We start from the raw sequence: 17,119 nt of genomic DNA, 5'->3' as shown, positions 1-17,119 counted from the left end.
CCTGCATGATGACAGCGACCAGAGCCAGACCGTCATGTGAGCCAGAGTGACATCATACTGTGTCCGGTTAGTACTTACAAAATAAAATACACGTAAAGGAAGACGTTGGTTCTTGGTGATAACCTGCCAAAATAAAGTTGTTGTTTTTTTAAATCTTGGTTGGTTTATTTATTTGTCATAGTTTTTATTATTTGTGGTACGAAAGAGTATTTGTATTAAAAATTTGTAAGAAAAAAAACAAAAACGCATGAATTCTGAGATTTGACTTAAATCTCAGAATTTGTGGTGTTTTATTTATTTTTTTCCTTTCCATTTTTTTCCTTTCCATGTGGCCCTAATACTCCTCCGTAGGTGTGTATATGTATGTATATATATGTGTATATATATATATACACATACATATACACACGTGTATATATGTATGTATGTATGTATATATATATGTGTATATGTATATATGTGTGTGTGTATGTATATATATATATATATATATATATATACATATATGTATATATACATATATATATAGGTACATGAACCTCCACTTGCACCACTGGACAAATGAGTAAATACAATCAGTGTGCAAACACAGGGGAGAAATCTGTACCACAAAACATCCACAGTAATAATAATAATAATAATAATAAAATATAACAATAAAATAAAATGACGTTTAATAAAACAATACAAACAGAAGAAAAAAAACAACAAAGCAAAACAAGGAATAATAAAAAGGACAAGGAATACTATTCTTACCAGCATGAAAGAGGGGACAAACCACAGGGTGGTTATTATTATGTGGTTTAATTGTGTTACTTTGTTATTTGTGTTTTTATGTAATGCTGCCTACAGGCCTCCTTTGGAAAATACTTTTTTTTTTTAAATTTGGTTAAATAAAGGTAAATTGAATACACTGCTAACCATAGGTATGTCTATATCAGTGTATAATCACTTTTAAATATGATTAAATGTCTGTTATATTCAAACCATTGCTCAAATTAGCCTATCAGCTTCACACAACTCTGTGCTTCTCACATCTGCACCACCTTCCAAAATCTCATAATTCCTTCCTTGGACCATAACCGACATCCCCAGAACATTTCATCAAAATCTGTACTTAACCTTTGGAGCTGCACTGCTCCCAAACGACAGAAAACAGAACCTTATTGAACCAGGCCTGAGTTTATTTAACAACAACTTAATTTTCGACAATAACAGTCAAGCAAATGAGCATGTGTAAAAACATCATCTCCTATGAACCATTTTTAGCATTTGATCTGTAGCTGGTGTTCTCATCCTTTTTGGATGCACAGCACTGTTTTAAATAAAAATAAATGATACACATGTACATACATGCATTCCCCTTTGCAGTCTTCCTCCATGTACTGTATGTCAGTGTTATATAATGTACAACAGAGCATACTGTGTGGCATATCAAAAGAGACAAACCCTGGCTGTTTATGTGTTAATGAATTACACCTTGTTGTCTAATCCTGCAGCTATAAATGCACAATTACAATCAAAGCCAAGCAGACACACTGTGCCTCAGTGTGTAAATCTTTTACCGGCTCTCACTAAGCTGTTTCCAATTTCCAAGATTTCTGCTGCAGCTGAAACTAAATTTAACAAGTGATGTATTTACTGAAGTAAGTTGTCATATTATCCCCCCCCCCCCCCCCCCTCCTTTGAAAGAAAGATTTTCTTTCTCCCCCAGGCTTCTCATTAATGATGGAAGCCCCTATTTTCATTAATTGTGCCCCATGACAATCTGCTGAAAGTGTATTTTGAACGTCCGTCCCACACAGACACAACAGTGAGACATTCAGTGGTGTGATTTGCAGTCAGAAGATGTTTCCAGAGAGATGAAGAGATGCTTTTCACTCACTCAGCGTGCCAGAGAGAAACTGGCTAAATCCAGTCATAGTCAGCTGTGATAGAGGGGTTTTAAGTTACGAGCACTAATTGAACGAATGAGTGTGTCCCGGGGGAACATGAGGGATGCGTCTGCAGTACAAAAGAAGATAAACATCTGCAATAAATTACACCACAGATTAGAAGAATTTTAAGTGGATTAAGGCTGTCTGAGGCCTGGATACCAAATTAAGTCTGTCTTCCGTTCAATGAAAAAGAACTCTTACTGAATCATCAAACAACAGTTTTTAGCCACTGAGAGTACAGGTACAACACATGTGTTATCGTTGTTTAGAGCTGATGAGGGGATGACAGATGTGGTAATAATGAGTTTTGCTGTGTGACCTTATGATCCCTCTCATAAGGGGCCCCAAATTTCATTGATGTGCCTGCCTATGGCCCTGAACTTTCTCTGCAGAGATGGGATTTGGAGAACGTTGATGCTGAGTCTCCACTCACCTTATTAACCTGCCTTCAGGTTAGGTCAGGACTGCTGCTCAGTTCCAAAATCAGCAACTTCCCTGTCAGCTATAAGCACAAATCCAAGTCCACACATAATATCTGAAATGCTCTTATTCTTCGACCTGTAGTTGTTGCAGGTTTCAATGTCAATATCACAAATGCATGTCATTGCAAAAGAATGGATGTAGTTTATGGTAACATTTTCTGTTCATGTATTAAATCCTTATTGTTCTTCATATGAAAGCAAAACAATAAAATAGGTTAACAACAGGTTAGTGTGTAAGCAAAACAACAGTATGTGGGACACATACTAATCCTACTTTACAGTTACGGAGCACTAATAAAGGCTAGAGGGATTATTAGGAGTTAACATCTCTATAATACCTTTGTTTTCTCTCTCAAAGTCTACCATTAAAACTGGAGCTTCTATGAACAAAATCTTGTTGAAAATCTATTTTTGTCTTAGAGGAACCACAACTACACAACCAAGCATCTGTAATAATAATAATAATAATGTCAGCAAGCATGTAATCAGTGTGGTATCCATGAAGACCACCATGGCAACGACTGTGCACAGAACATTTTCAGATTTCTGCACACCCACGCTTCGTGGTACAAATGGAAGAAAAGTAGCCCACTTAGAGGCAGAATACACTTTATCCAGCACAGTGTGATGGAAGTGTGTGCTTCAGGGGCAGAGGTGGTTCAGGCATTTGAATTAGAGTCAGAATCGGGTTTATTGTCAAGTACACAAGATGAATCATTTTCTCTGGTCACTGGTGCAAACAAGAGCAAAAAATAAATTAAAGTAAAATAAAATAGTTGAGAAAATATGGGCCTGCTCCATATTTTTTATATAGCTAATAGCCATTGTCCTACCATACATCCCACCAAAAGTCTTAACAACCTAAATGTCCACACCATCGGTTGTTCCCTTTTAAAAATGCTGCATAATGGTGGGCGTTCTAAATTCTTGTTGTCATGTGAACAGGTTTTACATCAGTGGTTCTCAAATTTTTTATACCAAGTACCACCTACGTATGAAAATATTGAATCCAAGTAACAACATTATCACCCAAGTTAAAATACAGTGTTGTAAATAGGCTGAGCAAAGTCAGCTACAGACTTTTATTCCCAGAAACGTCATCCTTCTCTTCCTCACATATACTTCAGACACTAGTGTAGCAAAATTATTACTTTCATTTTCATTTGCTCTCTGGTCAAAATTCCTCCACATACCCTGGTATAAACAGTAGTACCACCAGAGGAAGCTTGGGTACCACTGGTGGTACGCGTACCACAGTTTGAGAACCATGGTTCTAGATAATTGAGCATTCATGGTTTTGGTTTGGTTTAGGAAATGACTGTGGTTTGGTTTAAAATAAGCAGCATTGTCTTGGTGTGGCTTTGGACAAAATAAAACAAAATGAACACTCTACCACAGAAAGCAAGCGATGTGTGAAAGTCCTGTGTTTAGTCGACACAATCTTCCACCCCACCTTCAACCAAGCACATACTTTGTCTCTCTGTTAAATACTATACACTGACTTGTTATTTTACTCCCATTATAATTAGTACAGCAACCAAATATTGCCCCAAATCACTTTGAGACACTGAGAGTGATTTGGGGTTTACAGCAATTCTTCCTTCTGTTCCTTTTGTTCCACTATCACGTTTGTCACTATTCAAATGTATCGTCACAACAAAAGAGCCAAAGTTTTTCTGTGTATATCAGATGTGCAGAGACAGCATTGTAACTTGTAAGACAAGGAAGAGTTTGCCTGTGATGAACTCTGCAGATGTTCACTCGTTCATACTGCCTTTTGTGATACTGATGTTAAAAGACATTTCGAGCATCCTCGGTTTCTCTCAGTGATCAAACTGAGCCTGATGGTTCAGATTCTTAGGATTGGCTACAGCCGACACGGGGACAGAGGGTGCAGACACAGCTGAAATGTGCTTCAAAGCAAGACTTCACAACTTTTAAAACAAACTAAGGGCACACGTGAAGGAATGTCCATTGGTATTTCTGTCACACACTTAAATCAGTCACAGAGAGAGAGCAGGAGCCGAAAAGAAACGATTAAGAAGTGTCTACATTTAACTCCACAGAAAATAAATGTGTTCATATTTGAAATCATTTAAAAAAAGAGTCAAATGAGAGATTTGATACACAAAAATGTACAAAAACTAGAGCCGTCTGTGTAGTTAAAGTCATACACTGTCCTCCCCTTTGACTTCACTCCACAGTCACTCCCAAGCCCAACCTGTTCAACCTGTCTGCACCTGGATGACAAGAGAGGGTGGGTAAATCACGCCGCAGTAGACTGAAGTGTTGGCTGAAGAGTAACAGGTATTTTCTTGTGTTGTGATCTTCGTTTGAAAGATATCATTTTAATGTATTTCACTTACTTAACCTCTTTTCCATTTTTAAAAAACAGGTAGATGAGGAGAAGGAGGAGGAGTAGCAGGAGGAGGCCATGGAAGCGGACAACACAGACGAGATTGAGTCTCTCATGGAGGACATGGACTATATCCCCGGTCACTTCCACCTGGAGCTCAACCTCAACTGTGACCCCGATGGGCCCGTGAGGCTACGGCACAGAGACACTTACCTGAAACAAGAGAGCCTGTGGGGAGAGTTGGAGGCCGAAGTCGGATATTTACAGTACGCTGTCCGAAATCTCCTGGGTCTGCTGGCTTTCCACCTGGAACAGCTGGACACGGCTGAAGAAACATTTAGGTGAGTATACAGTGAGACACTGTCAGTGCAGTCCCTGTGTTATTTAGACATATGTTTCATGTAGTTTCTCTAGAACTATCGGTGGTTAGGGAAAAAACTGTGGTTAAAATGTATGTTCTACATTTGTAAGCTGTGAGAGCCTCCACCTTCTGACTACACCACTAAAATGGCAGGATACAAGGAAAAGAAACCTTTCACCCACTACAGTAAATCATTAACTGAAAAATAAAAGGCAAACCTAGAGACTTTTCCAGATGGTAAATGATTCTGTGGCACATGTGCAGTATGGTGAAATTAATCATTTATAAAGTGACCATGTACAAATGTCTTGTTTGTAACGATTAACACATAGAATTTGGTCAAATGGTTGTTTGTGTACACACTTACAGTGATTTTGTTATATTTTTTCTTACCTTCACTGGTATAAAAAACATTAATGTTCATGAACAACAAGTGATTAATTTGTTAGATTCTGCTCCAGTAAGCAGCATCTAAACACCATCGCTAAAATCAGTGGAAATGCTGCATTAAAACAGTTAAGATGACAGTTTTCCTTTGTTCGCTATGAACATCGTGTAAACACCGGCACACTCTGTTGACTGGCATTACAAACATTTTCCAATTAGTAATAAACACAAGGCGCAGCCAAGTCTGACAGGAACACCATTCGTTTTTCTCGGTGCTCGGTTGTGTTTCAAAGCAAGTGAAAAACTGATCCTAATTATACTTTTCAAAGAGATACATGCACTTAAAATGCCACGGTAATACATCTGGTTGTCGAGAAATATCATTGAGCGCTTAAATTTAAACCAAATGGTGATGGGTAAAGTAAAAAAAAGGAATCACCAAAGGCAATAGGGTAACAATGACTGTCATGGCCATCCATAGAGTCAACGAGATAAAAATTATTTTAGGGGAACTGAAAAGTCTGTGGGACACACGGTTGGTGTAGTGGTTCTTTGCAGCAAGAAGACCCGGGTTCAAAACCATGGTTGGAAGGGCCTTTCTGCACAGAGTTTGCATTTTCTCAATTGGACACTCTAAATTGACCCTATGTCAGCTGGGATTGGTGCAGCACCCCACATGACGTTCATGTGGAGGATAGAGCAGGTAGAAAATGGATGAAAAGTCTGTATATCTTTATATTTTTAGAAATATTTGTAAAGAAGATCCTGGAAACCTCAATGCCTGGGCCAACCTAGGCTACGTGTACGACAAACTGGGGAGAGAGCTGGATGCAGCGGAGTGTGTGGAGAAAGTGTCCCAGCTCATGGGTTTAGATGGTGGAGAGGCCACTCAGGAAGAGACCAGACTCCTGGCGGCTCGCTGTCTGGCCGAACAGGCCTACGTTTATCCTCACGATGTGGAGCTGGACAGTGAGGACGACCTGAGAGAGAGACTGACTGCAGCGCTGACGTTTTACAACAAAGCCCTAGACTATGGGGGACAACTGGTGAGACAGAAAGTCACGTACTATACATGTAAATGCCTGTTTAACAGCTGAGCTTATCAAGATGTACTGTATGTCGTGTGAAAATATAAACGTATTTAGTCAGCTACGAATCTTCATTTCTTTTCAGATTCCAACTGAGGAAAAACGGAGCTGGTATTTTAAGATGGCAACCATCTACATAAGGTACAAAACGACCATAAAAATGTTTATAATTAACCACTGCGCTGTTTTTATGTTGACAAAGTTGTTCTCTCCCTGCAGACTAGACGATATAGTCAAGACAAACAACGACTCTGAATACTCCAGACTTTCTCACTACAATAAGGGGATGAGGCTTCTCAAAAAAACACTAGAATCTGAGAGAACACAACATAAAGGTAAGTGCTTCTGTCTGCTCTCGTCTGCATTATGCATGAAATATGAAAAAAAGACTCTTCTGGTCATGTGATTTGGGCAGAAAGTTGTTGTAAGAGAAACAGTGTACATTATACAGTGTAGTGTAAACATGAAAGGTGGCATAAACCAGCTTTCTTACATGCATACATATTTTGTTTGTTTGTTTGTTTGTTTAATTTTAATTTTTACAAACATTCAACCTATTTGATTCATTTTTACATGTCAGCACATTTGGGAAAGTGAGGACATTTTGGCTGGTCCTCATGTTCTGTCTCCCCTTAAAAGAGCTTTTTGATGGTTAATAAAGCTTGGTTTTAGGGTTTGCGTTAGAATTGGGTTCAGGTATACTAGTGTGTCTGTGTCCTGTAGTATCTGACTTCACCATTAGGTGGTGGTACAAGTCTGGACACAGGGAACAGGACACACTCCTACCAAAGAAGAAGAGAACAATGCTATAGCTCCCTGGGACATATCTGGTTTGAGTGGTTCATCGCTGAAAGGTCCGTTGGGCAGGGGAGTCAGCTGGTTCGTGGGTCACCAGGTCGAGGCTCGGATGACTTTCCTTGGCGACTGCTTCTTCTGTTGTTGAATTTTTTGAGTGCGGTGCGGCTTACTCCACCTACCTGTGGGGCAGAAATTCAGTCTGCACATGTGCTGTCCATGGGCACCAACGTGCTCTTTGCGCGCACTTCCAATATTTGCGTGTTGATGACGTGCCATGCGCACTGTGCACGGAAGTATACCAGGGCCTTTAGGCACTTAATGTTGTCAGTGTGTGTGTGTGTGTTATCAATGCTTTCACATTCCCTTTATCTCTGATGACACATCATGGTCATGTCTTAACAAGGGTATACTGTAGGTGTGGTTACAAGACTGGTGGGGACTTTCTCCAAACGTCCTTGTCTTAATATAAAACATTTCTTACATATTGCACCTTTAAGTGGCATAAAAAGGGAATAAAGTACAAGCATATCAACTATCACTCAAGTGCCAGTGTTAACTATTGTCAAAAATGAAATCTGTTTGGCAATGTTATGGTAGAGTATTTAAAAGAATTCTAAAATTCTGTCCCCAGCTTTAGCCTGGTGTTACATTGGCATATTGTTGGAGCGGAAAGACGAGTTCACCACTGTGCCGATGTCTATACACGACTGTGGCTACTCTGCCTCTGAGCCACTGTCCTTCTACGGAACAGTAAGTCAATCTGTGTATGCAAATATTTCGTCAAAACCAATCACCATCAGTTAATTGTCTTTTTTTTGATATTGCAGGAGCAATATCAGTAATTATATTGTATTGTATAATTGATATTATATCATTTACATTTAATGGCCATATTTCAAAGGCCATCTGTTTAGCTTACACTATATTCTCATTGGTTGCTGAGGTTTTTTATGTTTGCTGAGTGTAAGAGACGGAAATCCCAATGAAATGAGCAAAGAACTGAATTGAAAAATCCTCCAACTTAGATTTTTATTTATGCTACATGTGCATAAAATGATGCTGTGTGACTATATACCCTGTCCTTACATTCTGTATATTCTACCATAACATACAACTGTCTCTGCCCTCAGGCCATAAATATGGCCAGTGATGATGCATTCATCCTGAATCTTCTGGCCAAGGTCTTCTTCCTGTTGGGCAAACACGAGATGGCCACCGGGATCAGCAACATGGCGTTAAATGTGTTGCCAGATCCGGAGCTTAACTGGCAGGCTTACTGCACCCGCGCCAAGGTACTGCAGCCAAACTACATCAAGTCAACACCAAAACAGAGTGACCTGTTGTTTTTTTGCCATGTAAAATCCAATGTTTAAGAAATGGCGCACCCATGCATTTCTAAACTCTTCTAAATTTTACGTTTAAAACTGTAGTATAAATTGTTTTAACCCTGTAAAACCGAGTGTATCGCTGACGACACATTTGCACAAGCGTACACGCGATGTTTTGTGTATCGAAAAAAAAAAGCTGAGAAGTTGCACGTCAAAGCCAACATGTGGTTATTACGGTAATTTCACTTGCGCTGTTTCAGGAAGCTGAAGAATCAGCGTCTGTGTCGCCAGAGAGGAGAGAGAGAGAGTGAGAACGCCTGTACATAGTTTCCATTTTTAGGCCTGTTTTTGCACATTAAGCGACAAAAACTCAAAAAATGTTATTGTAAAGATGTGTTTACAAATTTCACGCACTTTTAGTTTTTCTTCATTTTAAATTGTTAAAACACTATTTTAATAAATTGTAAATAATTGGCTGCCAGTTATTGGAGGTTATTCTGGAAAAATGGGTAAAGCACTTAGTTATATTTATGGTTAAAATAAGCAAAAACATTTTCGAGGGTTAGGTGTTAAAGGGTTACATGTTTACATTTTGGACAAGCCAAGTATTTATGAATGTGTTTCTTTTAGATAAATATGGTGCTTTACATCAGAGACCTAGAAAAGGCCAAACATGGTCAAGGTGGACTCCCAGACCGACAGAGGCTAACTGAGGCCAGAAAAGACTTGGACAAGGTCCTCACTGTACGTCCATGTCTGCGAACTCACCTCGAGATGGCTCAGGTAAAGATATTAAATATTAGAGAAACACAGGCCCCTATTATTTATGACAACAGTTTTAAGATCCATGTCCTTCCTCTCCAGCTGTACTACTACATGGGCGTCGATGCACTCCAGGAAAGCCTCTTGGTGGACGAGGGAGCCGTGAATAATGCATTGGTCAGTTTGTCCCATGCTCTACATTTCAAGCTGGGCGACAGCTTGCCAGACCTCCATGTGCTCAGAGGACGCTGCCTCCTGCTGAAGGGCGAGGATCAGAATGCCGCAGACTGCTTTAAACAGGCTATGGAGTTAGAAAGGCCAGGAAGCAGAGACACCACGGCGCTGCGCTGCCTCCTACAGGCCCTGCTGGCTCTGTTCATGCAGGGTGGCACTGATCCTGGTCCTGCCATCACTCAGCTGGAGATGTGGGTGCGCAAGGCAGAGGAGAGGTACCCTCAGGACATTGTGAAGGCTGAGCTCAGGTACCTTTACCGGACTCAGACAGCAGAGGTCACAGAGTTATCCCGGGCCCTGATCAGCACAGGACGACTGGATCTCGTGAAGAGGCTACTGGAGACAGTGGTGCCCAAACAAGTCTCCAAGAGGAAAGTTGCAAAGGCATTTTCCTTCACATGAGCCACATATGTGACGTTAGTAGATACACTCTGGGCCTTTGATGGGTTCAAGAATGTGACATGGGAATATCTGTTCATACATCAGAAAGATGCGTCTCATATGAATGTGTTTTCAACAAAACAAATAAATCAAGTTACTGTGCTTTTACTATGCTGTAGCTTCAACATGTACAGCAAGCCATAAATAATTTACACTGAATGTTTTCGCCAGTTCTCAAACAACACATTTCTAATGTCATTTCTGTGACTTGCCACCAGCAGAGCAATAAAATACCACTTAAATTTGAACACACAGATATTATTGTTATTTGTAAAGCAGTCCCACTTTGAATCACCATATTATTCCAGCTACTGTATGTTTTCAGTTGGGAGTACTTTGAAAATTCTAACCTGGGTGCAACATGAGAATATGTTTCATGTATATCGCACTTCTTCTTTTTATCTGGTTTAACACTCTGTACCCACACGTCAGGTTCTGCAGCATTGCACAGCGTCTATCATGAGATCATGCCTCCCCTTTAAAAAAGCCTTAGTCTTCCTGTAGCTTCCCTTATTGACTGCACATATTCCAGCCGAACCAGGTAAGACTTCAGAGCTTTTGATTTATAAGAGTAACAAACAAATGTATTTAGGTCAAGTAAAATCAATCTTAAATGGGACAAGTTAAAGGTTTAGTGTGTAACATAACGTTTAAATACAAGCAAATGTCAATCATTTTTAAAATATTTTTGCATGATTAAGCTTATCGGCTTAATGGCAGTGGTAAGTCCCTCGACTGAGTGGAGCACTGGTCTCTTTGACTGTTGTGAGGACGTTAGCACTGGTAAGACTAAACTTAAGTTAATCACTTGTTTGGTTGTTTGTTTTATACAGAAGAGTGTCAGGGCCACATGTAAAGAAATTGAAAGAAAGAAAAAATAAAACAGCATGAATTCTGAGATTGAAGTCAGAATTCTGAGATTAAAGTCAGAATTTGGAGGTTAAAGTCATAATTCAGAGATTCAAATCGGAATTCGGGGATTAAAGTCAGAAATGGAGATTTCTAGGGAAATGGGTCAAAATTCTGAGATTACAGTCAGAATTCTGGGAAAAAAGTCAGAATTCTTTCCTTCTCAGAATTCATGCTGTTGGTTTTTTTTTTCTTTCATTCAATTTTTTTTACATGTGGCCCTAATACTCTTCCGTAGTTTAACAGTTAGTCCAAGTAATTTAGATTATCACCACATTCAAATATTTGTCTCTTTTAGGTTGCTATGGTTTCTGGTGCTGCCCTTGCCTCGCCTGCGCCGTTTCAAGAAGATTTGGAGAAAACGTTTGCCTCCCACTGTGCGACATAATCAGCCCTGCTATAATCACAGCCTGTGGGATTCCTGGGTTTGCTCCTCCTGCCACCATCGGTCTCCGAGCTGCCATTCGGAACAGATACAACATCAAGGTGTGATGGATGTAACCCTAACAAGAATTCCATGTTCAGTACAAGACAGGCGATGCTGACTTTTCTTTATTCTGGCCTTTGCAGGGTTCTGTGTGTAAGGACATCACAGCTGCCTGTTTCTGTGTGTGGTGCTCCTGGTGTCAGATGCACCGCGAGTTAAAATATCGCATAGAAAACAGCACTGCTGTGGTCAACATGCAGCCAGCTCCAGTGAAAGATGCTCTCGCAGACCCACCTCCTGATGGCCATGTAGCCTCATCGGGGGTCATACTTGCTTCATTCTAAGATTTCTAACATAATCTCATTATCTAATACAATAATCTTTATAGGGCCAAACTGAATAATAATAATAAAAAAGATCTTTTGAGAATAAAGTTGTAATATTATGAGAATAAAGTCGTAATCTTTTGAGAATAAAGCCGTAATCTTTTGAGAATAAAGTTGTAATATTATGAGAATGAAGTCGTAATCTTTTGAGAATAAAGTCGTAATCTTTTGAGAATAAAGTTGTAATATTATGAGAATAAAGTCGTAATCTTTTGAGAATAAAGCCGTAATCTTTTGAAAATAAAGTTGTAATATTATGAGAATAAAGTCGTAATCTTTTGAGAATAAAGTCGTAATCTTTCGAGAATAAAATTGTAAAATTATAAGAATAAAGTCTTAATATTTTGAGAATAAAGTCATAATCTTTTTATAATAAAGTCATAATCCTTCAAGGATATAGTCGTAATCTTTTGAGAATAAAGTCGTTAAAAAGTCTGATTATGGTTTCTGGTAATAAAGGTTGAAAATAAGGAGAAGATACTGAATAAATCATATTGTCACCGTTCTTAAACACTAAAATGCATGTGAATAGTTCTAGATCAGTTACTAGCTCATGTATTTAGATCAGGAATTCCTAAATCCTCCTCCCATAATAAGGCAAGAGAGGACAGCTGTGATCTTTCTCTTTTTTGCTTTATTGGAGTGAGACGTGAGACTACGTTATTTTGTTTGTTTTATTTATTTGAAGTCAACCACAGAGAACATTTGTTTTGAGCAATAAATCACCCTTTCTTTTAACCTTGAATCTCCCTTAGTCAGTCGTACACCTCCTCCTACCAAAAATGGTTGAAACGGCCCTTTAAGATAAGAACATTTGCGCAGCCAGCAGGCTGGTCTTCACGCATGTGTTTGTTTTCTATTAACAATGGATGTGGGGGGGGGGGGGTTCACATATTCAGGCTTTAAAAAAAAATTGTATTTTTTTTATATGTTGTTGAGTCAAAGTTATGATTCATTTTATATCACATTTTTAGTAGTGATATAAAGTAGCAAAAGTCACATAGTTTTTCTTTTCTTTTTGTCCATAAAAACAAGTCAAGTGAACTTTGAAGCTGTGACGTATTTCCAAATTTCATTTTACTACTTTTTGCTCAGGTGTGTTTATATACGTTGGTGAAAATTGCTTCTTCTTTTTTTTTTTTCAACAGATTGCTGAAAAAAAGGATATAAGACGCTCTATATTGCACATTCTTATAACCTCTGTATATACTGTACATTTAAACATAGTAATAGAAACAAAATAGCTGAGATGCTCTGTGTTCTAAGGGTTAAATGCTGTCATTGCATCTGTTGAAAGATGGATTTACTTAGCTCTTTAAAAAAAAGGTGTCACATACAACAGCCTTTTCATAAATGCATCCATAAATCTGTAGCCTCATGTTGATTTAAAGTCTGTTTGCCTGTTCACCAAAAAAAAGACAGAAATCAAAACATCAAACCTTTCTCATTTTTTTATTTACCTTTAAAATCCCATATTTCTGTCCATCTGTGACACACATTGAATTGCTTTTGAGTGATTGATTCATAATCTGGTTCTGCAGCATTATTGTTTATTTCCCTGCATGAATCAGATTCCTCCCCTCACCTGAAGCATAGTCTTCCGCAGACTTTCTTTGGGACAGCACGGCTTCCATCAGGTAAGAGTTTCTAACTTTAAATTTAAAAGACAACTTAAAGGAAATGTTATATATGACTATACTGTGTTATAGTAAAAGGTAGGATGTGGCACATGGATGACACTTAACCTTGAAACCCTGAATGCTGCTAATCTCAAGGTCCTAACTGTGCCCTATGGTGAAGTTGTTAATGATAAAACAAAAAGCCACACTTTTATTTGACACCAATTACATTTAAGTCATTCATTCATTCATGTATTCCGAGATTTTAAAAGAAAAACAATGGAAAAAGTAAATAGAAAAGGCAACAATAATAAATGACAGATATATTAAGCAGTATAAATCAGGAAACGGGTAGTAAAAAGAGAACAATTCAGTGAGGTCATCTACACACACCCTGTTCCATGATTTACTTTGTTACTCATTTTATAATGTAGATGTTTCTTTAGTTGATTTTTGAGATTATTTGAACATAATTTGTGCAGTTTTGAGGTCGACAAGATCTTTAAATTTGAGGGTTTTTTTTGTTTAATAATGAGTGTTGAGTTGTTTCTCTACAATTGTTCTTTTTCAACAATAAAGATTGACTTCTTTAACAAAAAAGTTGTATGGAAATATAAAGGAGCAGTACAAGATGATTGATTTAATAACTTCTAATAATAACAATAATCAGTTGTCAGATTCACATTTGTATTTTATACTAATTCTAACAAAATTGACTTCACACAGCACGTGACTGGATTTGACGCATGAAATAATGTGTGACCTTAGACAGAATTCTAATTGCACAATGAAAAAAAATTGTCCTTATTCATTTTAAATTGTGTTAATAGGTTCCATTCAGTTCAATAGCTAATGGAACAGCCCTTGCCAAAGTGGAGCACCGGTCTCTTTGCCTGTTGTGAGGACTCACAATCATGTAAGACTAAACTTTACAACTTCAAAGTATGTGTTTGTTTGTTTCTTACAGGCATTTACAGTTAACTTTCAGGACATTTTCTGGTTAAAATAAGCAAAACAGTCCAGTCGGACATTTTGAGGGTTAGGTGTTAAAGGTTTTTTTGTTGTTTTTTTCAGGTTGCTTTGGGTTCTGGTGCTGTGCCTGCGTTGCCTGCAGTGTCTCAAAAAAAGCTGGAGAGCACCGTTGTCTCCCCATGAATGATTTTTGCGTATATGGCCTGTTGACAGCCGTTGGGATGCCCCTGTATGTGCCTCCTGCAGCCTTGTCTCTGAGGGTCGGAATTCGAAAGAAATATGGCATTGAGGTACAGTATGGGGAACATGGAAGAATAAATAAAAGGTTATCCATCTATTTATCTATCACTCACACCAAGCTCATAGTCAGACATTTGATCATTTGTCTCCTATCTTAAACCTTGTATGTCACATAATGTGCATTCAAAGACTACTTTTTACTTTTACTTGTGTAAAATGTTTGGACCAGTAATCTTTTTTTTTAAAAAAAAGGTCACTTAGGTAATAGCACTTTTACCTGAAAAGGTCAGTATTTTTTTTTTCTCTGCATACATTACACTTTATTAACACTTTAGTCATGATTGTGTCCTGTATTTACATACATCATCACAAACAATGATCAATAATGTATTCAGTTTTTTGTTTTTGTCAGTAAGTTATTAGAATATTGTTCAAAAAATCACATTATTGTGTCCTTTCATCATATTCGTAATAACTGTGCTAACATCCACTTTCAGGGCGCTGTGATATTTAGCTAAAATACAGTACAGTACATGTAGGAGAGAAGAGGTGTTGTGTCTCTGTTGTTTGTGTGTCAGTTTTACTATCAGATCTCTTGATGTGATAGGAACTGGAAGAGCAACTTCAATGCATCATCTGAATACCACAGAGCGAGTCTCATGCATCTGTAGTTTACGTTGTTATTTCTAGCAACTTCTACTTTTACTCCATTACATTTCCTAAATAATATATATACAAGTAAAATAATACAGGAATTTATTAATATAATCAAAGCCACATAGGCCTGCTTTACACCTGGCATTTAAATGTGTTTCCTGTGATCGGATAGCGTCAGACCACTTCTAAATACAGGTGTAAATGGACAGATTGTTATCCGATCTGCCAAACCACATCAGCCACCTTTGCATCTGGCATCAGAAGGCCTTTTCTGGGATCGGATAGTGCTTCACCACATGCATTTACACCTGGTATTAACATGCGTCTCCAGTGTCCACATCAATATCCGATTGCTATCCGATCACGGTCATCCCCCACTGATGTCTCCCCCTCTTCTTGTCACAATCTGTGTGTGTTGCATATCACCAACAACAACAACATTGTATGGACAGACACATGCAGAGGCGACAGCATGTTAGCTGTGCTCAGAACCACCCACTTATTTCCACCCACACTGTTGTGGGTGGAGCAGAGACACATCGTTGCATTTACACTTCTGTTCAATCCTCAGAATCAGAATCAGAATACTTATTGTCCCAAAGGAAATTGTTTTGTTACAGTTGCTCCATATCAGACTCAGTGAGTACCAATAAAAAAGAGCACACAAGTTAAAAAAAAAAAAAAAAAAAAAATTAAGATTAAAATTAAATAAAAATAGCACAAAGCTATGGTCACAATGTGTCTCCGACCACCTCCTGAAGTGGTTTGACAGATTGGATAACAATCCATCCTCGGGTACTTAGGTACAGGTGCAATCTGACCATAGAGAAGCAATTTAAAGCCAGGTGTAAAGGTGGCCGTATAGATTTAGGAATCTGGCCAAGCAATCCAGTCAAATCATCCATCTTCTACCGCTTTATCCTCCACATGAGGGTTGCGGGGGGCTGACAGCTGACATAGGGTTAAAGGCAGGGTCACACCACAGGGCCAAGCAGTTGAAATTGCGAACATATCCCTTTAATTTTCTCTGTAGACTTCAAAATATCCAGCTTTTTTGACAAGAATCTGTGAAGTTCTGTACTTTGTTTTCCTGCAGAATTCTCTGTGTAACGACATCACAGTGTCCTGCTTCTGTGTGTGGTGCTCCTGGTGTCAGATGCACCGCGAGTTAAAAATCAGAGAGAAAAGCGATGCTGTCGTCTTGGTCAACATGCAGCCTCGTCCACTGAGGGAGGCTCCCACAGCTGCACCTCCTCCCGATGGCCACGTGGGCACATCAAGTATTATACTGGGTTCTTACTGAGATTCATCCACACCATAATCACAATCAGCAACTGTGAGGGTTTTATTGAAGGTGCTTTTTTTATCTGCCGCAATAATTTTGGCCCAAGCACGAATGGCAAGGGCCCGAAACAGCTCCTGGCACATATTAAAACACTTGTTTTAGCTGTGTGCTGGTGATTATTATTATTAATAATAATAATAATAATAATAATAATAATAATTATAGTAATAATAATAATAGTAATAATAATAATATTGTTTATTATTATTAATATTATTATAATAATAATAATAATGATGAATGTGGAAAATCAAGTATTTACCATTGAAATATTGCTAATAATAAAAGTGATAAAAAAATGTCACCACACAAAATACGCTTCACACCAAACTTTATAACTATGTTGTTCACAAGTACATTTTACATCAGAAAAATACTATACTTATACTT

General features: G+C 38.3%; 3 protein-coding genes across 3 annotated transcripts in view; all 3 read left to right on the top strand.

Moving 5' to 3' along the window:
- ttc22 (tetratricopeptide repeat domain 22) overlaps positions 1-10,422 on the top strand; it is a 34,154-nt gene extending 23,732 nt beyond the window's left edge. Inside the window, exons 2-10 of the mRNA XM_058638354.1 lie at positions 4,624-4,726; positions 4,815-5,116; positions 6,269-6,569; positions 6,697-6,752; positions 6,831-6,946; positions 8,041-8,159; positions 8,540-8,701; positions 9,368-9,520; positions 9,602-10,422. Coding sequence (XP_058494337.1) covers positions 4,854-5,116; positions 6,269-6,569; positions 6,697-6,752; positions 6,831-6,946; positions 8,041-8,159; positions 8,540-8,701; positions 9,368-9,520; positions 9,602-10,135 — 1,704 coding nt within the window. The 5' untranslated portion in view covers positions 4,624-4,726; positions 4,815-4,853 and the 3' untranslated portion in view covers positions 10,136-10,422. The remainder of the gene's footprint in view (positions 1-4,623; positions 4,727-4,814; positions 5,117-6,268; positions 6,570-6,696; positions 6,753-6,830; positions 6,947-8,040; positions 8,160-8,539; positions 8,702-9,367; positions 9,521-9,601) is intronic.
- Positions 10,423-10,653: 231 nt separating this feature from the next.
- On the top strand, positions 10,654-12,634 carry LOC131465176 (cornifelin homolog B-like). Its single transcript, XM_058637566.1, has 4 exons — positions 10,654-10,715; positions 10,876-10,957; positions 11,382-11,569; positions 11,654-12,634. The coding sequence occupies exons 2-4, from the start codon at positions 10,888-10,890 to the stop codon at positions 11,852-11,854; spliced, it is 459 nt and encodes a 152-aa protein (XP_058493549.1). The 5' UTR covers positions 10,654-10,715; positions 10,876-10,887; the 3' UTR covers positions 11,855-12,634.
- Positions 12,635-12,733: 99 nt separating this feature from the next.
- Positions 12,734-16,861, top strand: LOC131465177 (cornifelin homolog B-like). Its single transcript, XM_058637569.1, has 4 exons — positions 12,734-13,533; positions 14,346-14,431; positions 14,590-14,777; positions 16,481-16,861. The coding sequence occupies exons 2-4, from the start codon at positions 14,368-14,370 to the stop codon at positions 16,685-16,687; spliced, it is 459 nt and encodes a 152-aa protein (XP_058493552.1). The 5' UTR covers positions 12,734-13,533; positions 14,346-14,367; the 3' UTR covers positions 16,688-16,861.
- The last annotated feature ends 258 nt before the right edge of the window (positions 16,862-17,119 follow it).

This window comes from Solea solea, chromosome 9, assembly GCF_958295425.1.
Source record: "Solea solea chromosome 9, fSolSol10.1, whole genome shotgun sequence".
NCBI classification, from domain to species: domain Eukaryota; kingdom Metazoa; phylum Chordata; class Actinopteri; order Pleuronectiformes; family Soleidae; genus Solea; species Solea solea.
Note: the sequence above shows the minus strand (reverse complement) of the source record. Positions and strands in the feature narration are given on the sequence as shown.